The 14,290-nt window shown below is 42.7% G+C and overlaps 1 protein-coding gene across 1 annotated transcript in view; it reads left to right on the top strand.

Annotated features, from left to right (window-relative positions):
- Nucleotides 1–8,194: 8,194 nt before the first annotated feature.
- sgcd (sarcoglycan, delta (dystrophin-associated glycoprotein)) overlaps nt 8,195–14,290 on the top strand; it is a 115,822-nt gene continuing 109,726 nt past the window's right edge. The window contains exon 1 of the mRNA XM_079171724.1: nt 8,195–8,483. Within this exon, the coding sequence (XP_079027850.1) occupies nt 8,481–8,483 (3 nt within the window). The 5' untranslated portion in view covers nt 8,195–8,480. The remainder of the gene's footprint in view (nt 8,484–14,290) is intronic.

The following is a 14,290-nucleotide window of genomic DNA, read 5'->3' as shown; positions in this document are numbered from 1 at the left end:
TCACACCCCACAAAGACGGCCCCTTCGTTTCTGACTCAATGAACCCACGGCAGCGGTGCCAAGCGATGCTAAACGCTGCACCATTTTTCATGCTTCTTCCCGTCCCATTCTCCTCCAGCGGAGTGTTCGCTCATCAGAGCCGGCCTGTCTGCCGCCTGCCAAAGCCATCATCTACATCACCGCGCTCCAATGGAAACACAATCACTGCTTTCTATGGAAAACCAAACGGCTGGGTATAATAGAAGCAATATGTTTCTCTTCTGTCTCTGTTCAAACAATGTGGGTGGAATAGCCAGAGAAGGCTGGTGGGTGAGGGTGAGAAAGGTTGGTGTATGAAACGGATCAAGATCGACTGATGGTGGAAAAAGCATGGCTGAAAAAGCTGCTTCTTTTAGGAGTTATAAATGGGAATAAAGCGGATTATTCCCATTCAAATCAGTGTAGGAGAATGGTCAGCGCAGCGGCCATTTTAATGTGTACCGTTTCCCTTTCCACTGTTTAACTTTCATTTAAACTAACCCCTCTTACGGCCAGTCGCAGACTCACTCTGGTGAGGTTCTTCAGTAGAGACTAAAACGAGCAGAGGAGGAGTAACGGTTACGAAGCATCGACAGCCTGATTAAATGAGTAAAACTTGGCACCTTTAACGTTTCATCCACACACTCTTGTCACAGTGTGAGAAACAAGTTGTATCATCTGTGTGTTCTTCATTGTGACAGAGGACGTATGAGACAGGAGGAGGTGAATGTACAGCATCACATAATGTCTGGATCCATGTACTTGGAGGTCACACATTTTGCAGACGTCATCTTCTTTTGTGACATCCCAAAAGGTGAACGTTGTGTCTCAGACTTCAATGGCGTCTCGGTGAACCAAAAGGACACCCTGTACAAACTTGCTGTCTGTCATGCTGGCAGGCTCTGCTCACTAAAAGGCAAAGAGGCCACCGTCCTTGTTAACAATCATTGTCACCTGTAGCTCAAATCTTAATTATCTGGAATCCAGCGCCGTACTGTACCGCACACCCACTCTCACATTTAATCGTCATTCTCTACCAGATTCCCACCACCCAGGCACCAAATGACCTCCTACCTCCTCTGTAGCTTCATTTGTGTTGAGCAGGAGCAGCTTCTACTACAAGCTGACCAGATGGCTGGAGCCTGGCGATGGCACAGTGATCATTAAACTGCCGGGCTTGTCTCTATGTGCACCTCGTCTCTTTTAATTTGACTCTCCCCTCTTGACTCCCAATTGTCAAAACTTCCCCAGACTCTCAAACTTTGAGGCCTTGCAGAGCTCAGAGCTGTCTTCAAAGGTTAGTCGGGTCATGAGGCTTGTCTGTTCCAGCTCCATTAGGTGAACTTTTATATGGACTGTATGCTTTTCACCTTCACTGCAGGTGATATATATTGAGGCTCAAATCTGACACCAGAACCGATTCACAGGCTTCTTTCTCACCGACTTTAGAGCTGAGCAAAACTAAACAGTCTTACATCTGTTCCAGACCATGAAGCCACACAGACTTGCTCCTCTGTCCAAAGCATTAAAAAATGGCCATGTGGACATTTTTATTTATTTCTCTATCACAGACATCAACTCTATTACCTGTACAGCTCTGATTCTGCAGCAGGAAAATGTCTCTGTGCTCATTGTAGCTTGTCCGCTATTCAGAATTGAATGGGAAACAGTCCCATATTTAAGTTAAATGCACAATTGGTGCAGCTGAATGGAGCCCACGCTCTGCTGTTAAAATCGGTCCCCATCTCACTGTGTGTTTACAAATTCCCCAACTACACATAAGAAGGTCTGCCGCATATTTTAATGATAGCGTTGACTTCATCCCAGTTTGACCCTTTTAAAAGACCTTGTTCACGTCTTAGTCTGGGTTTGACTGCTCACTGGGACGTTCAAAGAATAGAAATTATTATGATTACTTACTGAGCATTTCTGCTTGAATTGCACATCCAGCAGAAAAGCAATTGTAACTTATTAAAAATGCATGTGTTGAAACTTTACGGATGGGATCCTGTAAAATGCAACACGGTTGGGGCGGTTTGTTGCACACAGCAACGTTTTGCGAGAATGGATAAGACTGGTTTCTGTCGAGCTGTGATACAGCAAAAATACCCTCGAAGCCGTATAAATGACTGCAACTGTAACTTGAATGGAAAAACATCAGAGTGTTGGAGAAAATTGAAGGCGAATCACAGGGTAGGGTTTACAACTGGAGTATACGTGCTTTGCATCGGCTGGTGGTGACTGACAGGTTCATTGATTTTTAGTGATTTCAGATCGCTCTCGGTGATTTCAGCGAGTTCACTTCCTCTGATGGAAAAAGACGTGCCTCTGGGCGAAGAGGAAACGGAGAACAGAGCACACAGACACGAACACGGATAAGGGAAATATATGAAATATATGTATAAAGATTAATAGCTATTTAGAATATTAACTATTCAGTCAGGAAATACTGTTTCCTTTCCGTGTATCAATAGCCATACAAAGGGTTCAGTACCACTGTATAAAGAAAGCAAACTTCTTTGAGATAGCACTTGTCAGCGTTTGAGAGAAAAAGAGAGAAGCTATAATATATGCATCATCACCTATTCTTCACTGCCATCCCCTCCATGTGAGCTGTGGTCAGTTGTGACATTTTGCCAATCAGGACTTTTTTTCTGGTGAGGTGACTTTCAAAATGACCAATTAACAGGGAAATAAACTCGAGGCACTGAGAGGAAAACGAAACGGTTGCATTCACCGGCTCATTCAAGTGCTGAAGTGTTTAGAGCTGTGTCAGCAGCACTGAGGAAGTTTGGAAATTAACCTGTTAACACTCCGACGGGCCGCTCGCCGTCGCTGAGCCTTTCTTCAGGTGGCTGGAATCAGTTTAGCTGCTGCCCCGTCCCCGGGATCGTCTGGTTGATCTGAAGTGGGGTTGCACTTATCCATAGTTGGTGAATTAGGCGGCCGGCTCTCTGTTTCTCCAAACTGGGGGAGTGCCGGCCACACTACTTTAGACTGACTACGGATAAGTACCTCATACAGATCCACTTCAAAACACCCAAACTATCCCATAAAGGACAGAAGTTGAAGAATATATCTAAAAGTTTAAGAAACGTAAGACATGAGTAGGAAAAACTAGGAATCATTGACTCTTGAGATAACTTTCTGGAGGTACAAAATCTGTTACATAATTGCATATTTTGGGATTCTCATAAGCCCGTACAACCATTGCATTTATTTTCAGTCAACGTCACTTTAAACACCACTGTTACCACTGCTGCTGCAGTTTGCATTTAGCATTTTGTATGAGCCCTACCTCCACCTGGGATGCCGCTGGGGAAAGTTATTGTTTGTCTCCACCTTCTGTGCAGAGTGACAAGGTTAAAGCCAGTAGACCAGATATCCATCCTACACAACTATCCATTCACAACATCATTACACGAGTTGGCTCGCTGACATCCTTTTATGGTCATGCATGAGTATTTTATTGCAGGCCGTGTATCCTCCTTTATTTAAAAAGAAAATAATGTGTTTAGAATCATGAAATATATGGAGCAAGGGATATGAGGTAATGATTTTTATCCCAAATGGAAATAATTTTGGAATAAACAACCTCTTTGGCATTGTGCTGAAATAAGACAGTAAAACTAAAGGCCCCACAAGAGACGTTCAGGATGTTCAATCAATTTCCACATAATGTTTGCATCGGATGATGATAATCACCTCTTCCTTGCTTCTTTTTTTTTTTTTTTGCAATGTGGAGTTGAGGAAAAACTTCGGCCTTTTTGACAAACTTGAGTTCATGCTTTTAGCGCAACAGTGATAGATTTAAAGCAGAACGAGGAATCTGGACTTCTACCCGGAGAAGGAGGACAGAAACGGTAAACGAGAGAAAGTGCCATTTGATTAGAATTGGAAACAAAATAGCCATATTTATTCATGATGACATCTGTGACACGATCCATATTCAACCAGAGTTGCCTGCATTTGGACCGACTCTGACTCCCGGTGCCCAGGCCAGTCTGGGCTGTAATTGGCTGTTTTTCATACACACGGACTGAAGCAGGTTATAAATGATCCAGTTCCTTGGGCTGAGAGAGGCAGGGTGGGGATTCTTCTGCCTTTGGGTATGATTTTAAACAAGAACACAATAAAAAACAACAGCATTCATTATGTATCACTAAGGGAATGACACACACAGACCTGGAGGGACAGGCAGACGGATAGAAGGCTTAAAGCTGACAGACAGACGGATGATGGGCAAACAAAATAGAGAGTTGTGAGTAATGTCTTCTGTGGGGTCTCTCATCCATACAGACGGACATTCATTTACACACAGACAGAAAAGAAAAACCTGCAAAAACATGAAAGATTGGTTAAATTGTATTCTCAGAGGCAGACATGAACTAATTGGATAAATACGATTTTTCAAAGGAACCCCAGTGCTTCCGGCATGAACTCAGATTGAACTACATTGAAAGGCGCAGGGTTCAGGGGGGAAACTGTAGCATCTGACTTTGATGGATACAGGAAGGAAGCTGATAGAAAACCAAGAGAAACCTGTGTATGTATTCTGATTGTATGTGCTACTTTCTTGGCAAAGATACTTCAGTAAAAGTGACTCTCAGAGAGGCACTTTTTGGGTTAATTAAGGAAGAGGCATTGTGTAATTGCACTGGAATTAATTTCTCTTTGACAACTTAAGGTGTAAACCAGACTGCAAGCGTCTACAGCCACACTAGCGGCTTGGTGAGTGTGTTTTGAGCCCCAAGAAAAAGTCATAAAAGTTCTCAAATACCATGAATTTCTCCACCAAACTGCATTTTAATCCACTCAAACTGTTGTCGAGACATCTTCACTCTGGACCACGAATGTCGACCTGCCGGCTCGTCACAATCATTGGGATTCATCCTCTGGGGACCATGAAAGTTTGCATCACATTTAATGGCAATCCATCCAGTAGTTGTTGAGGTACATTGCAAAGGAGCCACGATGGAAAAAAAAAGTGATTTAATAATTTACCATTGTTTTGACATGAGCGTTGTCTTCAGGGTATCGCTTATAGCAGCAATACCCTGAAGCAGACTGTTATGTCAGAGCATTGGTAAATTATTAAATCACTTTTTTGCATCCTGGCTACGAGTGTGCAACTGTGTTCAAATGATCAGCACATGTCCAACACTGGTGTGCGTTCCTCCTCACCCTGACATACATACATGACAATATCATGTAAAAGTACAGATTTATGTTCCATGTGAAACCAAGTCAATGTTGACATATTTTACCGTTCTTTAGTTATGTAACTTGCATGCTTATCTTAGGTACCTAACTTACGTATAAAGCATACTTATTTTAAGTTGCAAACATTCTTGTTTTAACCCAAACCACAATGTTTTCCTGAACTTAACCAAGTAGTTCTGTTGCGTTAACAGTTCCTGCACTGCAGTGGTCTGTACTAGCGCACTGACCGCTCGTATTGCTGGACATTTGTTGAACACGCGAAAAATACGTCACGTAGACTACGTCCATATTTTGTACAGTCTATGTACTTAAAGAGGTAGTTAAGTATTATGTACCTTTTGTGAAAAAAGGAAAATCCACCTGAAAACTGTTTGTTCGATGTTTTCAGACTTTTTGGGCTAAGTTTAACCCTCCGCCCACTGACATTTAACTCAAACAGTGAGAGTAGAGAAAGTTAGTCTCTGCTCAGCCGCCTTGTTATCCGACTCCATCTCCTTTCCTTTCTTCATCTTCTTTTAAGCTCCTGTTTAAAAATCAGCCTGTGCCTGTAGCTCCTCTTCCGCGCCTCACCCCCCTACGTATTTGCGTACACTACATCTTCATTATGAAGACTGAGCCTCGCTGTGCTCCTCCTCTCTATACCAGAGGCCTATTAGGGATTTCCCCTTTTATTTATTGATTAATACATCATCAAGTGGAGCTCCAGCCGCAGCCGGGGGAACAGCGGAGAGTTTCCCCTGGTGTCTGCAGCCTCTGTGCCGGCTGCCCACTTAAGATTCAGGACTCGCCTCGCTTGTTAGACAATGATTGCTATTATTCTTTTTTCATTTTTTTTGTTCGAGCCACTGCTGCTAGTGACAGAGAGGCAGCAATCTCACCACGACTTGTGTGTGAGTTATATGGAAAAACAAAAACTGAAATTACGTCGGTGGATTTGGGGCGCGGACATATCTGCAGCTTAGCCTGTTTTATGGGCACATAAAGGTTTTTTTTTTAACCTCTTTTAGTAATAAAGCACCTTGCTTTTTCTTATCAAAGGCGCAGTGCTGTGAAAACCGCTGGATGTAACATCAAAGCGTGAAGTATTCCCCTAACCTACAAAATCAGTCTCACCACAAACAAGCAGGCAGAGAGAATGGGATCAGTGTGGCTGTGCGAGAGAGAGAGAGAGAGGGAGGGAGGGAGGAAGAGGGGACGCAAGAGTGGAGAGAAGAGGAGGGGAAAGAAAGTGGAGCTTTGTAGGAGAAGCTTTGTGAGGCTTTTTTCCTCCCTCGATGTCAGGCCACAGAACGTTAAAGTGGAGGAGAGGAATTTGCATTCTCTAAATCGCTTCTTTCTCTCTCTCCTGAGCTCACATGCTGACGGTCGTGCACGTGCACTCACACATGCGCGCTCTTACATAGTTCCGTTCACTTTAAGCTTCACCAAACAGGTTGCTAAAGTACACAGACTGACAGCAACACGTGCATACATTAGTAGAGGTTCAACTAAATATTACAACAGCAGCACAAACTTCAGCTCGTGAAGTTGAATGAAGATCTCTCTAAATCAGTTTCAGTAAAAAAACAAACCACGAAGACGTGGTTGTGTAATCCTGGGCTGTTGTGTGACATTAATTGTACCGAATAAACTCTCAACTGAGTCTATTTTGGAAGGATACTCACTTCCACCAGTATAACTCTCGGCCTTGTGGCCTTGAAGGTGCACAAGAAGCTGAAAGTGTTGAAAGTTCAACACATCATATTATAGAGGTTAGGGGGTATTGATTCAATTATTATTAATCCAATATCATTTGTGAAAACATTGATAACTATTGCCATCATTAAGATATGTCTACACCTGCTTCTGAAACATTGACCGTGAGAAATGTGGCACTTTAAAGTCAACAACAAGAGGTCTATTGTTATTCTTTTACTTCAAATGAACGGATTGATTGTCATTTGACTCACTTGAGACTTAAAGATTGGTCTTGACTTATAACTTGAAACCAAGCCACGGGAGGGATGTACTGTTTACTGCAGTGAGCCAGTGGAATTGTAGGGTACAAGGAGGAGTGTTCCTGTTTTAATTATGCAGGTCCATGTGTTCTGCTGGATTGGACAAGTCTGATTAGCTGAAAGCAGCTGAGACGACGCATTGTCATACCTAAGCAACAAAACACAGCAGCTTTTCAGAGCGTGCCTTTCTAAATGACTCGTATATGACCAGAAATGACGTATAAAAGCATTTTCTGGTCTGCCACCTCCATTTATGTCACATGGACTTACATAGCTTCTGTGTGTTCATTACCAGGAAGAGACACACACACACACACACTGACACACACGTCTGATACAAACCATGCTTTCAAAATGTCAAACTCACGACTAAGTTTTTCCATATTTATAAATTAAACATTTATTAAAAACATGATCATAAATAATGACTAATTTATTTCAAAAAGTATATTTAGTTATAATAAATTACATTTTTCCATTTCATTTTTTTATTTGCAAACACGCAACTCAATCACACAACTGGACACGTTACAAACACACTGAAAACAACAACAACAAATCCTCCATCTCAAGTGTTGCTGTTTGACTTTATGTGATACACTCTGCTTCACACACTACTACACAGATGGGGGGGGAAAGCATCCGAACACACCCCCATATAGTCGGGGCTCATGAAACAGAGGAGGGGCAGGGCTCAGACTGCTGGAGAAGGAGGGGGTCGTCCTGACAACACAACACTCGTATTGGCAAAGTCCCGCCTCTTTAAACTTCAAACCAGAAGGCCACATGTCTCTCTGGTTCTAAATCTGGCAGGAAGGCAGGGCTGCAACTCAGAGAGTCTGGAGGGCTGGAGCAACAAGACTATTCACAGCAGAGCCTTAAAAAAAAAAAAAAAAAGCAGGGAGACAGCCGGGTCACAGGAGTCCACCACACGTCCAGGAAACAGCTCACAGCTCAGGGATTTGGCCAAAAGAGGCGGGGAGCAGTTTGTTATTGGAAAAGCTGACAAGAGAGCAAGGCAGCGGGGAGGGGAGAGGAAGAAAGAAAGAGGTGGCTAACTGACTTTGACTTTGGTCAGTGAAGGCCTCCTGCAGCTTCTGAGCAGTAACTTGATCCTGTTTCTATCTGCCGGACACACGCCTGACTCTGAGCAGAGTTTACCGGGAGCCCAGAACTGAGAGAAACAGAGGAAGTAAAGAGAGGAATAAAGAGGAAACGGGGAGGAAAAAAAGAGAAAGAAACATGGTAAGTTTGGTTTCACTGCCTTGTTTGGAGCGCTCATTAAGTGTGGCTGTGGTGGGCGGGGACGGAGGTGGGCAGAGCTCTGAGTGCTGCAAAATGATTCCTTCAGAAAGTTGACCAAATTAAGGCTGCAACTCTTTATTTTTAGTTTGCAATTTGCTCGTTTCTCCAAGCATTTTTTTTTTCTCTCTTTCCCACTTTGTGCTCACCAGCCCGGGGAAAAAAACAACATTATAACCACTTTACAAATCCAGAGCCCCCGAGACTGAAGCAGTTAAATTCATTTATTCGTCGTGAAGCGAGAAGTTGGGAAGAAATGGAGCTCGGGAACTGTCTTTTCTTTTTTTGTTCAGAAAATGAAATTGCAAGAAAAGTGATTTCCAAGGCTGCTCGCACTAAATCCCCCCCCCCCCCCCCCCCCCTTTCTACAATCTTTGTGTACAGAGAGAGAGAGAGGGAGGAGAGGGGCGGGTGGGCCGACCGCCCAACTTCCCCATATCAGTCCCGGCAACACATTTGGTTTCAATTACTTTGTTCCGCTGGGGAACAAGCTGCTATAAATAAGTAACAAGAAGCTGAGTGTGGACAGACTGCAGCCTACTGTCAGGGTTCCACTGTAGAGGAGGAGGAGGAGGAGGAGGAGGAGGAGGAGGCGCATGCCTCAACACTGACTCTGGGTCTGTTCTGGGTGGGAGGGGTGAGTGGCTGGCTCAGCTGGGGTGAAGGGGCGCGCGTGTGTTGGTGTTTTTAAAACCCAGTCTCTGTGTAGCTCACTAAGTCAAATGATATGTTGTTTTATCTCTTGGGGAAAATTCAAGTAATGTCCAAGTTATTTGGAGCATTTCAGGACAATACCAAACAACACTTTTTTTCCCCCAATACCTTATTTGAAATCTTAACAGGTTGAATGAAAAAGCACTTTTAATATTTGTTTCCATCAGAAACTATCTGATCAAAAAGAAAGAAATGAGGTTTTTCACTAGCTCGAGTCTCAAGAAAAGTCCTTGATTTCAAGTTGCAGTCTTTGCATGAAATCTGCAAGTCTTTAAGGTCTGACTAATGATGAAAGTAACTCTGCATTTTCTTTTCAAAGTTACTGATGGTGTTTGTAGTTTCTGCGTGCAGACGCCATATCATTCAACTCCAAGCCGAATCCTTGAGTGCAGATTGTGGTGATTTATGTCGGTCTGTAGGGTTTAGCTCTGGATAAATGTTTGATTGGAACCGTGGCTGCGGTCAGCTTGGATTCACAACGGACTCCTGCAGTCTAATCCACTGTGCATCCATTTCAGCAGTATGATCCAATCATTTCTGTCTTTGCCTGAATGTTAATGCACTGCTTCTGTCTGATTCCACAATGCAAAACCTGCCGAGGTCAGCATCCTTTTGGTTTGTGCACTTTCGAGCACCCGCCTTTGCTTTAATAGCTTAAACAAGTGTGATCTGGAGTTCAATTACTTTTTTTCCCCTTTTTTTTCTGATTGCACGAGTGAGAACTTGTTTATATCCAGACAGAAAGCCAATGAGTGCTGCCTTTTCCACAAGACTTTTCAAACTCAAAATTGCTGCCTCAGGTTCTGCAAAGGTCTCATTATTTCAATTTTCTGCAGACCTCCGTGAGTGTGACGAGGCAGAAGTTGCCCACGCTTGATAACACTTATTGACACGCAGCAGACTTTTGCATCTCAAGCTCAGCGAACATTCCTTCTCGCTGAAAGTTACAAATCAGAACTTCACGCTGTGTAAGCAGGGAGTTCCTGGCGTCTTTTGGGTGAAGCACCGAACTCCTAACGAGCGGCGATCTCACACCCAGGAGAGCGCTGTTTGTTCCTCGTGTGAAACGAGAAGTCAACGTTGATCTATATGTCGCCTAACTTGCGTACTTCAGTAACGTCACGTTCGTAGTTATTTTAACACAAACAACAATATTTTTCTTAAACCTGACCGAGTGGTTTCATCATACGAACTGTTGTGTGAGGATACGTTGCTTATGTCTACAGGAGTTCTCGTAATTGAAGTTTGATTTAGAAGAAAGAAGTGAGTTTTTCTAGCTCACATAACAGGCAAAGCTGTGTACTGTTCCATCACAACATCACCTTTCCCCGCAACATCAGTACTTGAAGTTGGTGTTTTCCCAGTTTTGTGGGAAATTGGTACGACCAGAAGCTTCTCTTCCCTGAGAAACAAAGATTGGCAGGAGGTGGTGAAAGGAAATTAGCAGCAACTGCTGTGTCTCACCGACAGCCAGCAGCCGTTCTGAGTCTCTGCCCTTGTTTTCTACATTGATTTCATTCGTCTGAAGAAGCCTCTGCCACCAGCAAACGCCTGAGCCCATTCCCTCCCTCTGTGACTCAGGCATGTAACACAGCCCACCTGCTTCAGGACACACAGCAGCTGTCGCTCAACGCACAGTTATATCGGGAACAGAGTCAGAGCTCCAAATACGCGCTGACCTCCCAGCCCCGGCTCTCTGTCTCTGTCTCTTCGTGGGCTTTTAACTGTCTGTCTACCGCTGCCTCCAACCAGAGGCAAGACGACACTCACTCGGATAGAATCAACATATATTTACAAGCTGTGCTGTTTTTGCAGACAGTTGAAATACCCGCAGGAGTCCGAACTTTAAACATGTTTAAAGTGAATTTCACAGATTGTAGTCAAGGCTCATTATTCAAATTTTGACAAAAAAGAAATCGTATTTTCAAAGAAGCAGACTGTGAAAAAATATTTTTACTTGGATTTTATGTCGACCACAAATTCAAACCTTACAGTGAACAAGAATAAGTAAATGCTTTCATGAGTAGAATGCAAAGAGAACAATGTGAAGAAGCCTCAGATGAGTTGCTGATAGTAGTAAAAAAACAAAAACAGGAAATACTTAAAGTGCTGTGCCTCCATACCACAGATTGTGTTATTTAAAAATATTAGTTTTGCCTGGATGCGAGCACTTTTGGCATTTCCAACCTTCCGTTTTGCTTCCTACATATTGAAGAGCTTCTCCTTCAGTTCAGTAAATCCCTGGAGATCTGAAGTCTGCAGCCTGAGAACGACGTCAAGTGTCTAGTGTTTAAATCAATGCAACACAAATATCACCTGTACACACATCGGACCAGTACGTTATAACTCAATATTCTGTTCTTCATGAGGGAGACAAAGGATAACCGGAGCCAATTGAACGCATTTCTTTACCAATTTAACAAAAAAGAATCATATCCTCATGTTTCGCTTTGAAGTGTACGTTATGCAAGCGCTGCTTAATAATAATGTAGCCAATTAGCACGAGAAATACTGTTTAATTATGACTGAAGTGGCGTTGCTTTGATCGGCTTCACATCACTTTTGTATTGATTTATATCGACACTGTAACTGTTCAAATCAAAATGCGCAACAGGGCGTTCTTTTTTGAAGTAAAAAAAAAAGATAGAAAGCACCTTGGTTTTACAAAAATATGCAGGTATCAGCTGTGGCGACTGCAGGCATCACTTCTAACTTTTAATTTGTTGCTCCTTCCATGACGTTTTTAACACTTGTTGATGTCAGGACGCTGTGACGCTGTAACCCTGGCTGTGTTTCCACCCGCTGAGCTACAAAGGAGACCACTCCAGCACAACAAAAGACCCTGAGAGCTCTCAGCTGTTCGCTGAGTGTCTGGAGGATTTATACTTTCCACCAAATCTTTGCGGCAGCAGTTTGGCCCATTAGAGCCGCACTTCAAAAGAGTCAGCCTTTTTGTTCTCCTCTAAACAACATTTAGCTTCCAACCAGCTGCTCCACTGAACGGGACAGAGACAGAGACCAGCCAGGCTGGGATTGTTAGACTTCCTTACATTTCTAATCATTATCATTTCTATAAAACTGCTTGCTTTTTAAATTCTTATATGCCATGATAAAAAAAAGAAATGGTACTTTAAAGAGAGCAAGAGAGTGTCAGAAGTTACCAAGAAGGAGAGAGAGAAAGAGAACAGAAAGGAATCATACTGTGTTTTTACGCTTTCCAAACCAAAGCAACATATTGCTTAAAATCAGAATTAGGTTGTTTATTAAAGAAGCTTTAGCTCTCTCCATTAATCGTGTAACACACACCAGCTGTGTCGCGTAGTGTGGATGTACTACAGAGACAGAAGGCACAGTGGAAGCATGAACGTGCCCGTCCTGAGAGCTAATGCTATACTGTCTTTCTCAGAGATAATACTGTGGTTTATCTCTGAAGCACAGCTTGCTTTGTGCTCACACAGACATTTGTGTATGACGCTAGTGTTCACGGCTGGGTTTTCACCCCAGAATAGGTCACATACAGCTGCCAGTAACCCATCGTTTACTTTAACCACTGTTTTTTTTACTTTTTCTCCATGCGGTGAATGCACACGTTCTTTGCGACATATTTGTTTTTTTGGAACAAGATAGATTTTTCTGAGCTTTGGTTAAGTTCATCAACCAATCAAGTTGTGCTGAAAGGGTTATGTTAACTATATTCATGAAACAACAACGCAGAAGCTCCTGAGTCCGTACCGAGATGACAACTTTCATTAGGCATTTCAACCTCGACCTTTCACAATAAAAGCTCTAGACATGTAATATTTGCAGGCCAGTATTTAGCATTTTTGTGTGATTTATTCATCACGCCCCCAATATGTATAGGGATGTACTTATGACTCGGTTACTTTATAATGGATGTAGGAAGGCATAGTTGTTGTGTCGAGCCAAAAAGGCTCAAACAGCCATGAGAAATGGTGGGTTGTACCTCTACTACCGGCTTATTGTTTTATGTATCTGTTTAATGATTCTGGTGTTCTTATGCAGGCTGCAGCTTAAGAGTACTGCCTCCTTTTTTATGATCATGTTTAATATTTATTATACTAGTAACTAAGTGGTATTAATATGTAACACACGTGAACTATTTGAATGTAGCTTGTTGTGGTGACTTCTGCCCGCTACATTAGCATTAGCATTAGCATTAGTCAGCTTTGCTAAGTGCACAGCGTCGGTTTTTCAGTTGCTCAGACTTTGAGAATTGCAGGCACACGATGTTGGAGTGAAATAGAAATTACAGACTTTGCAGTTTGTTTCTACAAACATTGAGCCAAACCATACGATCGCTGTCTGCAGAGTTCAATGCAGCACCTCTGGCTGTGAAACAAACCCTCTGTGACTCTGATCAAAGACACCGTTCAACCTTCAGAACATATTTTTAGCAGTATGGCTGCCTTTAGAAAGCTCTATATTTAACAGCTGGAAACTTGCCTTGAGGACTCATACTTGAGTTTTCTGCAACCATAAAACCAACCAAGTCTGGAAAATTGTGAAGAATGACTCATCATTCATTTCGGTGTTACTGGAAATTGACAGACGTCTTTGCTTGTTGAGGAGAGACAAACACGGTCTGAATGGCAGTGTTGCCACAGAGATCAGCCTTCTCAAACTGTGTCGAACTGTTGATTCAACTTACTGATTGCCAGAAATTGGCAAGAAAAGAAACAGTCAATGCAGCTTTTTTGTCCCGTAAGTGAGATGATAAGATACTACTCATGTCTATACGGTGAATATGAAGCTACATGTGTATTGGACTATTTATTGTCCGTACAGATACAAGGGTACATACTCTCATCTAACTCAAGAAAGAGCTTGTTGTTGCATTTTTACAAACAGTTTTTATCACGAATACTTTCGCACAAACGTGAATATTATGAGGTGATGAAATGAGGTTAATTTGTTCGAGGATAAAGACATCAAGCAATCGTATTGTGTGAACCGGGTCTAGTTGTGCTTATGGTTATAAAAGAACACCACAGAGGCTCTGTTGTCAGAACCAAGAT

The sequence above is a fragment of the Pholis gunnellus genome (assembly GCF_910591455.1).
Source record: "Pholis gunnellus genome assembly, chromosome: 13".
Lineage (NCBI taxonomy): Eukaryota > Metazoa > Chordata > Actinopteri > Perciformes > Pholidae > Pholis > Pholis gunnellus.
The sequence above is the reverse complement of the archived record's forward strand: the minus strand, read 5'-3'. Positions and strand labels throughout refer to the sequence as shown.